At 42.7% G+C, this 16,749-nt stretch overlaps 1 protein-coding gene across 2 annotated transcripts; it reads left to right on the top strand.

The window, feature by feature from the left end:
- Positions 1–2,830: 2,830 nt before the first annotated feature.
- PSMA4 (proteasome 20S subunit alpha 4) lies at positions 2,831–16,531 on the top strand. Of its 2 annotated transcripts, none has more exons than XM_075007273.1 (9): positions 2,831–2,924; positions 3,799–3,818; positions 4,237–4,279; positions 8,595–8,757; positions 10,290–10,367; positions 13,549–13,637; positions 15,027–15,157; positions 15,357–15,480; positions 16,141–16,531. In XM_075007273.1, exons 2-9 carry the CDS (start codon positions 3,816–3,818, stop codon positions 16,293–16,295), a joined length of 786 nt encoding a protein of 261 aa, XP_074863374.1. In that variant the 5' UTR covers positions 2,831–2,924; positions 3,799–3,815; the 3' UTR covers positions 16,296–16,531. The 2 variants fall into 2 exon arrangements, with proteins under 2 accessions (XP_074863374.1, XP_074863375.1); XM_075007274.1 differs by having other exon boundaries at positions 2,841–2,981.
- Positions 16,532–16,749: the final 218 nt, after the last annotated feature.

Here is a 16,749-nt window from a genome sequence, read left to right as displayed (position 1 = left end):
CGCCGCCTACTTCAAAGTCCCCTTATTCCCATGAGCTCATGGGAATAAGGGGACTTCGAAGTAGGCAGCATCCTTTCGAAAAGGAGTCCCGTCTGGACACGCCGCGCGGCGGCAAGGAGCATCAATTTCGAAGCGCGGCTGCCGCCCGCATGCTAATGAAGCGCTGAATATGCATTCCAGTGCTTCATTAGTAAACTTCGAAATGGCCATTTGCATGGCCATTTCGAAGTTTGGGGCACGTGTAGACACAGCCTACCTCAGTATTGGTGTTGCACATAAGAAATTTTAATCCACCTAAAAGGAAGTTCAATCCATCCAAGGAGGGAAAATGTTACAGTGAACACTGCTCCCCTGCCCTAGATACTGTCATGAGAGCCCTGGTGCATGTATGGGGCTGGGGACAGCTCAGAGAGCCACAGGTGCACAGCAGCCAGGACCCCAGCATGCAGGGCAGGTATGGGGGTGGGGAGAAAGTGACCCTGGTGTGTTACGGGCACAGCAGCAGGGATGCTGGAGAGGGAGAGGGATGGGCAGTCTGGAGGGAACGTGGGGTTGGGAGGTGGAGCAGGCTAGGCTATGTCACCACAGAGGGTGCTATTTCAGAGTACAAAGGTATCCCAAAATAGCTGCCCATGTCTATGCAACACACACAGTCACAGTTTTTTGAGATAACAGGCACACTATTCTGGCACCCCCATAAACGTCACTGCATGAGGCGTACAGGGATGCCTCAAAATAGGGCTTTCTTTTGGCATCATTTAGACAGCACCACATGCCAACACACCCCATTTCAAAATCAACAGAATCTGCATAGTGCACACTGTGTAGCTAATTTTGAAGTTAGGACACCATCCAGACATGCGCTGGAGAACTGGGTGTGTGTGTAGGAGGAAGCCAGGGCCCATGGTGTGTGTGGGGGAAAATCCACATTTACAAAAAAAAAGCACCCCCCCTTCCTGCCTATAGGCCTATCTGGCAGCGGGCGCAGGGGTGGGAGCCCTTAAATTGAGGTACAGGAGCAGGGTGGGGTGCCTGGGTGGGCAGGTTCAGGAGAGATTGGGAGAGCGGGGTTTCAGCAGGAGATAGATATACAAACACCTACCTGGCGAAGCTCTAGGAGGCGCAAGGGAAAGGCTCCACATTGCTACTGCTACAGGGAAGTGGCTATGGCGGTGGCTGTGCTGGCATGGAATGATTCCCTGTATCTCAGGAGCCATTTCCTCCTCCTCCTCCTCCCTGGCCAGACACAGCCTGTGGGCTGAATACAGCCCGCTGCTTGCCAGGATCCGGCCTGCAAGGCTCAGCACTTCTCCCGCAGCTCAGGAGCCAAGCGATGCTGCTGCTCGCCACGTGGCTGGAGGACCAGTGTGAGCTCAAGCCTCTGCCGGGGCAGCAATGGGGGATGTGAGCCTGACAGGCCAGCTCCTGGCCAGCCGTCGGTTCCCCACTCCAACAGGGGTAGTGTGTTTCCCATCATTCCCCGGCGAGCCGTGGGCAGCGAGCGTGGGTTGCCACCTAGCCATCTGCGACTGACGGCCGGTTCACGTTGCTCGCTCGCGCCTCCAGCTCCACGGGGCCCTTTCCTCACCCGCGCACTTCGGTATCAGCTGCCCCTCCCCCCGGCCTTGCAGCTCACTACGAACGTGCTGACCAGGCCCAGGCTAGAGCCTCGGGGGTCCGCTCTTTACCCTTCCGCGCTCAGAGGCGGCGGCGGCCCCACGGGTTCAAGGCGGGAGGTGGTGAAGCATCACTGCTGGCACGGCTGTAATGGCGTACGAGGGGAAGAGGCTGAGACCAGCTGTTGCCAGGGTGCCATCAAACAAGCCCACAGTGCGATAAGCACTATAGAAAATTAGTGTTAGGTGAATTACTGTTAAAATTACTGTGTTAGGTTGCATCCATGCAACAAACCTCATTGTCAGCTCTGCCCACGTATCTACACCAGCAACACCATTACAGGACCTAACTAGATCAGCCACACCATCGTGGGTTCATACAGCTGCACATCTACCAATATAATTTATGCCATCATGTGCCAGCAATGCCCCTCTGCTACATAAATCGGACAAAGTGGACAGTCTCTACGTAAAAGAATAAATGCACACAAATCAGGCATCAGAAATGGCAATATACAAAAACCCATAGGAGAGCACTTCAATCTCCCAGGCCACACAGTAGCAGACTTAAAAGTAGCTATCCTACAGCAAAGAAATTTCAGGACCAGACTCCAAAGAGAAATTTCTGAGCTACAATTCATCTGCAAATTCGATACCCTCAGCTCTGGCTTAAACAAAGATGGCAAATGGCTGGCTAAATACAGAAGCAGCTTCCCCTCCCTTGCTGTTCACACCTCCAGATCAACTGCTGGTAGTAAGCCTCACCCTTGCTGACTGAGCTAACCTTGTTATCCCCACCCTTGCTCTGGCTTATTTATACCTGGCCCTGCAGATTTCCAAGACCAGCGTCTGATGAAGTGAGTCTGTGCTCACGAAAGCTCATGCTCAAAACTTTTCTGTTAGTCTATAAGGTGCCACAGGACCCTTCGTTGCTGTTACAGATCCAGACTAACACGGCTACCCCTCCCATACTTGTGTTAGGTGAGGAGCTTTCGCGGGATCAACGCACTTCAGCTCCCAGCCTTAGCAGCACAAGCTCAAAGCACTCCCCGCTCCCCCTCGCAGGCACCAGGCTAGCGAACAGTAGCAAGGAGCGAGGCTAGGGCGGAGGATTCCCCACCACGCACCACCGCAGCAGCGAGCTCGGGTCAGGCGCGGCCTATAGCATCGCTTCACCCCTGGCGGCACCGCGTTCGCTCTAATACGCGTGCGCGGCGGCCATTTCGGGGCGAGCGGAGGGGAGGAATAAGTGGCCAGGGCCAGGACCGTTTCTTGCGGGTCGGGGGCTGTCTCACGCTTAGCGTCGTGGTAAGGGGAGGAGGAGCGGCCACCTGAAGTGCCCGGCCCGAGGAGCATAGAACTCCGGTGTGAACCGGCGGCGCTGGGGCCTTCGGGGTTGCGGGGGGTGGGGGATGACGCTGCAGTGCGGCCGCCTGCGAGCTGGCTCCTCCCGGGCCCTGTCGGTGGGTCGGGCGTGAGGGGGCTGCGCAGGGTCCCTCAGGGAATTGGGTGGCCGTGCGCATCTCGGGCCCGTGCGCAGGGATTTCGGGGGAGGGGCTTTTTTTGTAAGCAGGGGAGCGCCCCCCCCCCGCCCTACCTCCAGGCAGCCCCGTCTCCCCGGTTCTGCACCAGAGCAACATCTTCCCCTGTTACCCTGCCCCGCGTAATTCCTCGGGGGTGCGCAGCGGGGAAGGGGTAGGTGGGAATGCCACTCCCAGGCCCCCCGCTCCACTACGGGCCGGGATGTCGCTCCTAAATTTCTTTCCTACAGGCTCGAGGTGGGGTCTTGTCTGTGCCAAGTTTCCGTCCTCTGGGAATAGGGACGTTTCAGTGCGAATGAGAGAGAGACTGAAACTTGCCCCAGTCTCATCTTTCTTTGTAGGGTCAGCACCGACTAAATCCTGTGGCGCCTTTCTGCTGTGCCGTCAGGCATTGAAAGGGATCCTTTTCTCTCATTTGTTTACCCCGCCATAGTGATTCCCATACGCCCTTTTTAATTATCTCATTACTGAGATTAATGTATATTGAAAACTTTATTACAGCATTTTAGAAATTCTTCTAAAGAAGATGGAGATTATGTATTGAAAATTAGTGTAATAAATATTTTGTATATACTTTTTCAGTGTTTGATGAATGTTCTACAAACATTCTTTTTATTAACTGGTGGTTTTATTTTTTACAGCATTCCATACAAGCAAAATGGTGAGTTACTATGCATGAAATACATACCTTTTTTGTGCTTTAGTACAGTAGTATCAAGTTCTCTCCAGCTAAATTCAAATAACAGAGGTCATGGTCTTGAAAACATATGCTCAGTTTCATCTGTATTGATTTTACCTAAATTAAGCATGTACAGAAGCATTTACAAATATTAGTTGTAAACCTTTGAGGGAAACATTGGTTGTGATAGGGTAAGAGTAAATGTAAATTAAACATTCATCCCTTCACTATTAACAGAAGTAACTAGTGCAGTACTGGTAACAAAACTGACTACTTGCATTTCTCTCATATTAAATTAAAATCACTGTTAATGCTGTATGTTGTTGACTGTGTCACTGAATAAAGTTTTTTTTTCCTGTTTTAAAAGGGAAAAATAACAGGAGTTCTGTTTTTGTTACAGTCTCGAAGATATGATTCCAGAACTACTATATTTTCTCCAGAAGGTATTTGTTCTATAAATGGGAACCTCCTGGCCTATCAACTTCTCTCCTTATGCATCCTTAAAAATTTTAATCAGCACATGCAATCTGTAAAAGTTTTGATTGTTGTAGATTTGTCTGAGTTCATTTGTGGTACAAAAATCAGATTTTTGCATTCAGAGGAACACCCAAAATAGCAAGGGATATTCTGACCATAGCGAAGATAGGCTTTTATTTTAATTTTAGTGCAAATTGTGATAATTTTAAGAATATAGAGAAACTTTTATACTCTATGGTCTATTTCTTTACATTTTTGAAGTTTCTCCAACTTAGTTTATAGGTGGTTCTTGCTGGTGAATTATATGCTGGTAACTACAGGGGCTGACTGCCACCATCCTTTTGGTAGTAAGTTTGGTTACATATTTTCAGTTCAGCTTTGGGTTGAAGTTCAGAGAGACTTTGGAGTGGACTTTGTCCGCCAGAGAATTGCTTGTGCCAGCTTGGACATACCCCCATTTTCCAGGGAAACAACCGTACCTCCAAACTCATGACTCCAAAATACACAAATACGTGAGCACTTGAAAACTATATAAGAATTTTCATGTAGGAATGTAAGAACATATCCAAAGGTTTACCTAGTCAGTATGATATTTCTTTTTCTCAACAGTGTATTGAATCAATCAGAGGATAGTGTAAACCATGGGTTGGCAACCCCAAATTTGGCATGCAAACTAATTTTCATTGGCATGTGAGGGAGCTCAGCCTCTTCCCTATGCACCAAGGGAGCTTGTTCAATGTGTCTGCCATAATTCCTCCACCCCTTGCAGCAAAAACCCCAGCTCTGTGCAGGAAAAATGCAAGGGAGCGTCGCAAAGTGCTTAGCTGGTTGCAAGACAAGGCTTAAATTGTCTTCCAAACTGGTTCAGCATTTTGTGTACACTCCTTTATATTTTCATGTCCAGAGCTGAGGCTTTTATACCAGTCCCCCCCCACCCGAGCCAGTTTCACATTTGCTCCAACTGCCACAGCTGGAGATCTGGAGAGAGATTTTTCTGCTGTCCAAAGAGCAGTCTGAGGAATGCAGTTATCTGCTGTGCTTTCACAGGTTAGCAGTAGTTGTTACCAGGCAGATACAGGAATTTCCCCCCCGACCCCTTGGGCAAAACTGTTCCAAAGGGAGCAAAACAACTCAGCTGGAAGTACAGTCCCCCAAAAGTAAATAGCTACTCTTGGGAGAAGGCATTTCTGATAAATTTACCTGCTGTAATGTTTAGGGTTGCGGATGGAGGGTGGGAGCAAGAGTGAGCTAAAGAGGATTTCATTTGCTCTTAAACCCTGGAGTTGTTTTTAGCATTGAGACCATCACTTCTTGAAGTGCTGCTGTCTAAGGCGAACATATCTGTTTGTTTCAATGGAACTCATCTTGTGAGTTTAGACTGCCTTTGCACAAGCATTGTTTGGATCAGCCTTTGAACTTGTAGTGTCTTTTTGCTGTCATTTTCCGAATGCCAGATGTTGGTAATCTGACTCATTTTCTTTCTTGATCTCTACTCAGTGTTTAAATTTCATAGCCAATAAGCCAGATAGGGACATTCAGAATGCCAGGCCTACCCAGGATCCAGAGTATGTGTGACATTGAGTTCAGAATGATGTCACAGGATCAGAGCACTAGATCTGGAAGGGACTTCGACAGACCATCAAGTCCAGTCCCCTGCCCTCACAGCAGGACCAAGTACTGTCTAGACCAGTCTTGATAAATGTCTGTCTAACCTGATCTTAAATATCTTCAGTGACAGAGATTCCACAGCCTCCTTAGGCAATTTTCCAGTGTTTAACCACCCTAACAGGAAGTTTTTCCTAATATCCAACCTAAATCTCCCTTTCTGCAGTTTAACACAATTGCGTCTTTTCCTATCCTCAGAGACCAAGGAGAACAATTTTTCTCCATCCTCTTTGTAACCCTCCTTTAAGTACTTTAAAACCACTATCAGTTTCCCTCTAAGTCTACCTTTCTCTAAAGTAAACAAGCCCAGTTCTCAGTCTTCCCTCATAGCTCATGTTCTCTAGATCTTAAATCATTCCTGTTGCCCTTCCCTGGACCTTCTCCAATTTCTCCACATCTTTCTTGAAATGTGGTGCCCAGAACTGGACACAATCATGGAATCATAGAATCACAGGGCTGGAAGGGACCCCAGGAGGCCATGCAGTCCAGCCCCTGCTTCAAGCAGGATCAACCCCAACTAAGTCATCCCTGGCAGGACCTTGTCAAGCTGAAATTTAAAAACCTCTAGGGATGGAGAATCTACCAGTTCTCTAGGCATCGCATTCCAGTGGTTCACCACCCTCCTGGTGAAGTGGTTTTCCTTAATATCCAACTTACACCTCTCTCTGTTTAGCTTCAGACCATTGCTCCTTGTTCTGGTATCTGACACCACTGAGAACAGTTTCTCACCATCCTCTTTAGAGCTCCCCTTCAGGAAGTTGAAGGCTGCTATTAAATCACCCCTCAGTCTTGTCTTCTGTAAACTAAACAAGCCCAAATCCCTCAGCCTCTTCTCGTAGGTCATGTGGTCCAGCCCCTTAATCGTTTTTGTTGCCCTCCACTGAACTTGCTCCAGCACATCCACATCCTTTTTATACTGGGGGGCCCAAAATTGGGTGCAGTATTCTGGATGTGGCCTCACCAATGCCAAATAGAGGGGAACAACCACTTCTCTAGATCTGCTCAATGTTCCTCCTAATTCACCCCAATATGCCATTAGCCTTCTTGGCTATAAGGGCATACTGTTTACTCATGTCCTCCCTTGCATCCACCATAATCCCTAGGTCCTTTTCCACTGTACTGCTGCTTAGCCAGTTGGTTTCCAGCCTATAACAATGTTTGGGATTCTTCCATCCCAATTGGAGGACTCTACACTTCTTCATTGAACCGCATCAGATTTATTCTGGCCCAAACCTCCAATTTATCCAGGTCACTCTGGATCCTTCTCTACCCTCCATCATATCTAACTCTCCCCCTAGCTTGGTGTCATCTGCAAACTTGCTGAGGGTGCAATCCAGTCAGTCATCCAGGTCATTAATCAAGATGTTGAACAACGGCGGGTCCAGAAACAAGCCTTGTGGCACTCTGCTTGAAACCAACCACCATCCAGATGTTGAATCATTGACCACTACCTGTTGGGCCCCAACCATCAGGCCAGCTTTCTATCCATCTTATAGTCCATGGATCCAATCCATACTTCTTAACTTATGGGCAAGAATGTTGTGGGAGGCTGTGTCAAAAGCTTTGCTGAAGTCAAAGTATATCACATCCACTGACTACCCCATGTCCACAGAGCCTGTTACCTCATCATAAAAGCTAATCAGATTGGTCAGGTAGGACTTGCCCTTGGTGAATCCATGTTGGCTACTTTTGATCACTTTCCCTTCTTCCAAGTGCTCCAAAATGGATTACTTGAGAATCCCCTCCATTATTTTCCCAGGGATTGAGGTGAGGCTGACCAGTCTATAGTTCCCTGGCTTGTCCCCCTTTCCTTTTGTAAAGATGGGCACCACTTTGCCTATGATAGTCCATACAATAATACCCTATGTAGTGTAAAAAGAAAAAGCAGTCAAGTAGCACTTTAAAGACTAGCAAAATGGTTTATTAGGTGAGCTTTCGTGGGACAGACCCACTTCTTCAGACCGTAGCCAGACCAGAACAGACTCAACATTTAAGGCACAGAGAACCAAAAACAGTAAGCAAGGAGGACAAATCAGAAAAAGATAATCAAGGTGAGCAAAGATTTGCTCACCTTGATTATCTTTTTCTGATTTGTCCTCCTTGCTTACTGTTTTTGGTTCTCTGTGCCTTAAATGTTGAGTCTGTTCTGGTCTGGCTACGGTCTGAAGAAGTGGGTCTGTCCCACGAAAGCTCACCTAATAAACCATTTTGCTAGTCTTTAAAGTGCTACTTGACTGCTTTTTGTTTTGATAGTGTATAGATTAGCACGGCTTCCTCTTTGTTACTATGTAGTGTAACATTTGATGCTGTTTATTCATAGACATGTCTAAAACTCATTGACTTGAAAAATCCATGTTTGTCAGTTTCTGCTTCAGTAATTTTCTTGTAGAAAACTTGCATTAAAAATTCTGTAACGGTAAGGCTTGTTTCTGTCTGCATTTCTTATTTGAGTCTGATCAATTAACTTGCCATCACTGATTAGTCTGGGACCTGATCCTGTGATGAGATGTCAGTAAAAGTTGTTTGAGTTTTGCTCAGTACATTCTATGAGGTGCTCAACACTTCATGGGATTGACCATTTTGATTGAATTTAATAACTTGAAACCTTTTTCTTAGGTCGCTTGTATCAGGTTGAATATGCCATGGAAGCAATTGGCCATGCAGGCACTTGTCTGGGAATTTTAGCAAATGATGGTGTATTGTTAGCAGCTGAACGACGCAACATCCACAAGCTTCTCGATGAAGTCTTTTTTTCAGAAAAAATATACAAACTTAACGAGTAAGTTGAGGTGTCAGTGAAACCTGTTCACTATTGTTATTGCTAGTAGGACATTTGATTTTTTTCTCTCATTCCAACAGTGTAATTACAATTGGTTTTGTATTTGTTATTTAAGGACTTTTGATGTCTTGAGTGAAATTTTTATCAGCATTAGCTTTAACAGCTCTCGAAGATTAAGGCTATAGCAAAATCTTTTTCTTTTACTAAACAAAATAACTGTATAGTATGGGAATTTTTCTTGCAATAAGAACTGGTAAGGCCAAACCTTATCAAATGCTATGAAATAGGGGGAAAAAATGTGCAAAAAATCTCCTATAATCATTTAATCCAGAGCAATGGTCTCTGCTTGTCTCATTCTCCTAAAAATTTTTCAGGTATGTACTTGAACAAATTTACTTCTTGCTACTATTGCTAATAGGTTTTTGCATTTCAGTGACAAGTGCACACTGTTACATATATTATCTTCCACTGTTTTTCTTGATTTGCTCTGTTCTCTTTTAAAACTGAACAATACTGCCCATTATTTCTACAGTAACTTTGGTACTTGTTTTGTTCATCTTTAGTTTGCAAGTCTCACATTTTGAATCATGCATTTGTTCATATTTTCATGTGGATGAGTACAGCATGTATTTTATGACAGAAGTACAGATTAGTATCTCCAATTATCAGTCTTTTTTTCCTTATTGTTGTTTGTGGGTTTTTTTTGTTTTGTTTTTTTGTTTTGTTTTTAAAAAAAACCCAGCGTTATCAGTATATATCATACTGTGGACTGTTTTCCACTCTGCCCAAGACACTGTAGCTGAGGGAAAGAACTGAACTATTCAGGAGTCCTCTTACCTCCAATTAAAGGATTGATTATTTGTGTGTGTCTCCTACTTTTTTTCCACCTCTAAATTCACTACCTGGATTATTTTTCTGTTTTTGTATATGATCATGCCTGCTTAAACAGTGGATGTTTGAAAGCCATCTCAAATTTATCAAGAGGAACACTACATTTTACAAAATTAAGGACATACAGTACTCTTTGCTAAAAATGTAGCTAAGAAAATTCTCATCTGAAATAATAATTCCTCTCAAAATATTTTTCCAGTAACAACCACTTTGTCACTGTCGCACACTTCGTTAACAAGAATTTTAAGTTTTAATTGGTCATTGCACAGTATGTTTGACCACAATAAAAGGTTGTCAGAATGTTAAAGGTAGCTTTGTGTGCGTGCGTGCGCGCGCGCATGCTTACACACATCCAGTGTATATTATCAGTATCTGGAATTTAATAATCCATGGACTACTCCGCGTTTGTAGAAACATATGTAATGTATGAACCTAATGAACCATTTCAAGATAACTATTTTGGGAGTGCTTACAACATGTATCCAACAATGCAGTGGTAGGAGCTTATGGCCTTATGTTTTACTGTGTGTGGATTTGATCATAAGTCTGAAAGTGTTCCTTCTCTTTAAACATTGCATAACGATATAACTGTTGTTCAGGAATGAATAACAAACCAGTGAACCTATGTATTTATATTTCAGGGATATGGCTTGCAGTGTTGCAGGGATAACTTCAGATGCGAATGTTCTAACAAATGAACTGAGACTTATTGCGCAAAGGTATGATGACAGATATCCTTGAAGCTTTACGTAAGGACTACAAAATGACAAAGGATTTCAGGCTAATTCTGATTTCAAATTTAATCCTCTAAAAAGGAAAATACTTTTCTTTGGGAGGGGTATATGTGTATGCATGCACATAAAACACAGTTTGTGTAAATAAAGCATTATCCAAAAAAAGGAATAAATGTTCTTTATTGCCCAAAAGTTTTGCTTTTACTTTGATGTATAGCTGTCTGGTATGAACTAAAAAGAATAGCTCTGAGAACTTCATCTATAAGAATTTAACCAGTGGTTTAATGAATACCTGGTGCCAGTTAACAAACTAAACTTCTGTTTATTCTATAATTCTTGTTTACTATTCTGGTCCAATTTCATACATGTTATAAAACAATGCCTTGCATGTAAGCCTTTTTGTGGGCTATGTAATTATGGATTATATACCCAATTTTAACAGTATTCAGATATTTAAAAATATCAGAAGATAAATTTCAGTTTTTAGATGATTGGACAAGCCTGGCCAAGAGACTGGAAACAATCTGTCAGTTTTTTTGTGTTGTGTATTCAAGTCAACTCCAGTCTATATCGGAGGCTCTAAGTATTTTAGAGCAATAAAAGAAATCATATTGGCATCTCTTATTCGTTTACATTGGATAAAATAGATAACCAAAAATGCTGGGTTTGTCCACTAAAAATTTATCCTGTTCCAATAAAATGCTAATCAATTTATTGTATGCTTTAGTTGGGAAATGGCCTTTTTTTAAAAAATGAAACACCTTTTAACTAAGGGAAAGCTAGGTCAAGACCTAATGGACATGTGTAGCTTCAAGATTGTCTGTCTGATTTGCTTAGATAGGGAAGTAATATAAAAATCAGAAAGTATTTTCAAATATAACTCTGATTTCATTTTAAGAAAAAGGTGTGCTCATTTCCACGTGCACCAGCACTGAAAGATTTTTCCTTAGCCAAGGGAGTCACCTTAGGCACCCCTTGGAAGGGCACGCACCTAGCATGCTACATCGGGTGCCTCCAGCCCCCTCTGCCCTCAGTTCCTTCTTGCTGGAAAACAACAACAATGGAGAAAGAGGGTGGGCTGTTGAACAGATATGAGCAGCGCATCTTGACGTGCACTAGTTATGGAAATAGGAAACTGTCTTTTCTTCACATGCTTCCTCATGTCCATTCAACCTACATGACTGCAGAGATTATCTCTGGAGGTGGAAAGGAGTTCATGGATATGCTTGCTGCAACGGTGCACTTCTGAAGGCTGCGTCCTCTTGGGCTTATTGCATCAGGGCATAGTGCATAGCAAGAACTTCACCACAGACTTGCAAATCTCCAAGATAGGAACTTAGGCAAGGAAACCTACAGAGAAGGCTTGCACTCAGATTGAGTGGGCCCTGACAAGCGGAGGGCCTATGTACTCGCCAGATAAGAGCACATCCAAATGCAGGAGGTTATCCAGTTCGGAGATGTCTGTGTGGATAATAGGAGCCCCTTTAGTCTCAGCATGTGTGATAAAGCTGGAACAATTTATGGAATGGCTTTGTTCTGTCAATGTAGAATGGAAGGGCCCTGTGAACATCCAGGTCATGCAGACTCTTCCCCTTGTTAGTCATGTGAGGTTTCAAGGAGAAGACTGGGAGGAAGATGTCCTGACCCATGTAGAAGTCTGAGAACACCTTAGATAAAAAGGCAGGATGTGGTCACAACTGGGTCTTGTCTTTAAAGAAGACATTGAATAGGGGCTCCAAAGTCAAGGCATACCATTCAGAAACTCTCGCCACTTGGAAGGTTACTTTACATGAAAGGTGCAGAAGGGAGCATGTGGTCATGGGCTTGAGGGGCAGTCTGGTAAATTTGGAAGGACAAGATTAAGTTCCCATTGGAGAGTGGGAAGCCATACATGTGGAAGGACCCCATACGTTGTTCAAGATCTCTTGGGAACCTGACCATCATGACATGTGGAAACAGACTAGCCTTATATAGGTGGATGGAAAGCCAAGATCACTGTGCCCTCTGATAGATGCAAGTGCCAAGCCCTTTGCCTTTAAATGGAGAAGATAAGAAAAAACAGAGCCTAACAAACTTGTGAAAAACAAACACTGAAGCAAGCTTCTTGCAAGCACTGATGGCAAGAAGGAACTGAGCATGGGGAGGGCAGGAGGCACCTGATACGGCTTGGTATGTGTGCGCCAGTCCAGGGGGCACCTGAACAGACTTCCTTACAGGTACTGTTCAGGGAAAATCTGGCATTGGTGCATATGGCAAGCACATGCACTTACGCTGAATGGACTTGAGCAAGCAGTCAAATGTCTTATTTGCCATATCACCTCATGGAATATAAAACCATTTATTTATTTTAAACTATGTTTGTGTACAGTCACTCTGACCTTATGAAAGGGTACACTCTGATTACTCCGAGGAGCTGATCAATTACTTGAATACGTTTTTTGTAATTTATTATTATAGCTGTAGGCCTGTAATTGTAAATTTAGACACTGTGATAGTAATGTCACAAGTAATAGAAGATGTGGTGAAAGATAAAGTTAAAGGCATGTGTACTTGTTACTCAGTTCTTCTTGGATAACTTGACTAGTCTTTGTCCCACTGGTATAGCTTTCCATGTAAGCTTCACGCGGCAGTATGTTTTAACATTTGTCTTGCTCACCACCTGTTTTCTCTCTATTCTGATAAAGAGTTTGTTCCGGATTCATTGTTCTCCGCTCATGGGTGATGTGAGCTCATTCACTTTTGTGACAAATGTATAGCTAATCATTATTGGAAAATTCTGAGTGATTTTGTTTTTATCAAGTCTTGTGGAAAAAACTGTGAGACATGCTTTCTATTCAAAGTTTGGTGGTAAAGACAAAAATAGGTGATGCCTAGGATCTTGTTCACCAACTGATACTTGTTACCTTCTGCTCATTCTCATCCTTCCACTAGCTAACAGCCACATGGTTAATTGGCTGATAAGAGTTACTAAATAATAAGGTAGTCTTATGCTGTAGTACCAAGTGTGTGTGTGTGTGTGTGTGTGTTCTGGAATTTCCTTCTCATTCTAATAAACTGTGAGTCAAAAAATATCTTGAGTATTACTGTGCTGAGCACTTTTCCTGATTAATGGAGCCAAAGGAGTGTATTGAAGGAAAAAAAAATTCATTTTTCATTTTGATATTAGGTATCTATTGCAGTATCAAGAACCAATTCCTTGTGAGCAGTTGGTAACAGCACTGTGTGATATCAAGCAAGCTTATACACAGTTTGGAGGTAATAAACAAAACATTTGAACTTTAAATGACTAAAGAATGATTTTTAAGTAATTTTTAAGACTTGGTAACTAGCTAGTCCTGTAAAATTTTTAGGCAAAAATGATGGTGTGCAATGATGGTGAATTTAAGGTACTAACTTTGCTAATGTAGACACAGCCATTAATCACTACTGAAAAATTGTTGACTGAGGTATAGAGCTGCTTGAGCACAGGAATGCCTTGAGTTCCAACAAGTTGCATATGTATGTTCCCTCTAATTTTTTCTGTCCAAGGGTGGAATAAATTTTTTGCCCCATGGCAATAGAAACACATGCTTCTTACTATGGGTGGTTGTGTGTGCTCTGCTAATCAGCTGGGTAGCACCTGAATCTCTCCTGGGTGGCTGCCCAGGCACTCAGCTTACAGGGACCACCACCTAGGACCTATATGTTGTACCAGTGTAACTGTGGATTAGCAAGTTCATCTGTTGTGGCTTGAGTCATCTGTGTTCAAACTTTTTTTTAAACTTGTGAATGAGACAACATGGTTCTGTACTGCTAGGGAACAGCTTCATTGTCTAGGGATTGTTTCCAGATACAGTGGAAGCTACGTTATATGTCGATTTACCAACTAGAAATCAGCATTTCTGAGTCAGCCCATGCTGCTTATCCCCTCTATGCTTGTTGCCACTAGTGGCTTCACTCACGCTGCTGCTGGGCAAGTGTGGGATGAGTGTTGTGGGGGCGGGCCCCAGTCCAAGTTGAGAGTGGCACGTCAGCCTGGGAGACCTTGTCAGAGAGCACAGATGGGGCCAGCCTTGTGTTGGGGATCTGCCACCTCTTTAACTAGGAGCAGCCTGATAGGCTGGGGGGACATCCTCAAGGGGACAGGCATATGGGGATAGCCTCCCACTAGGGAGTCCTCAACTCTTAACTGGATTTTTTGACTACCTGGCACCAGCAGTTCCCCAACATGCTGGATAACAAAGTTTTTACTGTACACACAATATAAGCAATAAAAGGGAAAACAGTAACTGGCTGATAAACCTCCATTATGTTAGCAACGTGATTTGACCATTATTGTAGTTTTGGTTTCTAGAGCTCTTACGATAAAAATTTATGGATGGTCACTGACAGTTTAATAGTTATTAGAGGGTAGCAGCCAGTTTGTACACAGAAATTAATTGACATAAGACTCCAGCAGCATTTTTTCTTCCTCACAGCTTAAAAGGAAACAATGAAAAGCTCTGCTATAAATATTATCTAAAATACCAGAAGTACATAGTCTATTAAATCGTAGTCCAGAGGAAAGGATTTAACGATTTTCCTCTGCTTTTTTTTTTTTAAAGCAGCATTGAGGGCAAATCTTATTACTAAATTTAGATCACTAATATCCTTGTATTTTAACAGGAAAACGTCCTTTTGGTGTTTCATTACTGTACATTGGCTGGGATAAGCATTATGGATTTCAGCTGTATCAGAGTGATCCTAGTGGAAATTATGGAGGATGGAAAGCCACATGTATTGGGAATAACAGTGCTGTAAGATACTTTTTTTTTCTTAATAAAATAACTTGTCCATAGCTTTACAATTGGACTCTACTAACTAAATTCCTTATTCGTTGCTACCTAAGCAGAAGCATTTGTAAAACATTCCCTGCAGTAACATTAATGCCAATAGTATTAATGTCCTTTGACATCTGAAACAACAGAACTTGAAATTCCATTCTTTGTTGTACAGGCAGCTGTGTCAATGTTAAAACAGGATTATAAAGAAGGAGAAATGACCTTGAAATCAGCACTTGCTTTAGCCATTAAAGTGCTAAACAAAACCATGGATGTTAGTAAACTCTCTGCAGAGAAAGGTAAGCTGTACTGCTCTCCCATATTTAAATGGGGTCTTGTTTTAACTCCTCGATGCTGAAAAAACCCAAACACGTGCTATGAAAAGATTGCAATTAACTGTATGTCTTTTTAGTTAAAAATAAATCAGCAGTAATGTTTGAAGACAAACTAATGTATTATATTGGCACAGAGGGTACTAGTAGCTGTGTTGATCCCAAGATATTTGGAAGACAAAGGTTGGTAAAGTAGTATCGTTCATTGGGCCAACTTCTTTGGTGAGAGAGACAAGCTTTTGAACCACACTTTGCCTTCCCTCTCTCACCAAAAGACAGTGATCCAATAAAAGACTCTCTCTCCCACTTTGTCTATTATATTGCCACTGAATTTCAGTGGATAAGTTTTACAGATGTAGGCATTACTCTCAACCATGACCCTGCAAGGTAACTTCATAAGAGTAGTGCTTTTTTTTTTAAAAACTACTCAGCTGAGTGAGTAATTCATATACAAAAGTTGACAGAATCAAGGCAGTAGGCTGAGATTTTTCACAGGAACATATCCTGAATTTGATGCCTCACTTCCTCAGGCTTCTATGAGAGTCCTAACCATAAAGAATGTTTTGTTGTTAAACATTGTAGACTTAAAGTAAAAATGACAACGTAAATGTTTTCCATCTGTTTCAGTTGAAATTGCAACACTGACAAGAGAGAATGGAAAGACAGTAATTAGAGTACTGAAGCAAAAAGAGGTGGAACAGTTGATAAAACAACATGAGGAAGAAGAAGCAAAATCTGAGCGTGAAAAGAAGGAGAGAGAACAAAAAGAAAAAGATAAATAGCATATGCAATCATGTAGGACCTGCTTCAATGAAAGATTTGAATTTCCACTTCATGAAAGCCTGCAAATCTGATACAGTGCAAAATGCAGAAGCATTATTTATTGAGCCGGGCCCTCAAGTCATCATACAATTCAGTACTTGAGTTATCACTTCATTGAATTACTATTACTTTATTTTGGAACTTCTTTCTTACTTACCTTTTTGTTCTGTATTACAGAATAAAATTTTAAAAAATGGTAATTGGCATTTATTTAATCAGTAACATTTGCATACATTGATTCTTGAGGGAAGTTTAAACGTTTTAAAGCTGTCTAAGCCCAGAGGTCTGTAACTGAAACAGAGAAGAGCCATTTTTTTTTTTTCAAATTCAATTGCAAAATCAGTACTTCCAGATATTTCCAGGGCTCTTGTTCTTTAGTTGTTTTACTGCTTCTCGTATGTCCTTCAAAATAGG

Source organism: Carettochelys insculpta, chromosome 12, assembly GCF_033958435.1.
Source record: "Carettochelys insculpta isolate YL-2023 chromosome 12, ASM3395843v1, whole genome shotgun sequence".
In the NCBI taxonomy this organism is placed as follows: Eukaryota; Metazoa; Chordata; order Testudines; family Carettochelyidae; genus Carettochelys; species Carettochelys insculpta.
This window is presented reverse-complemented; position numbering and strand designations above follow the sequence as displayed.

Excerpts from the sequence above, each read along its gene's own strand:
- PSMA4 (XM_075007273.1), top strand. Across the intron at positions 8,758-10,289 it reads AAAATATACAAACTTAACGA|GGATATGGCTTGCAGTGTTG; the intron begins GTAAGTTGAGGT and ends TTTATATTTCAG. Across the intron at positions 15,481-16,140 it reads TAAACTCTCTGCAGAGAAAG|TTGAAATTGCAACACTGACA; the intron begins GTAAGCTGTACT and ends CATCTGTTTCAG.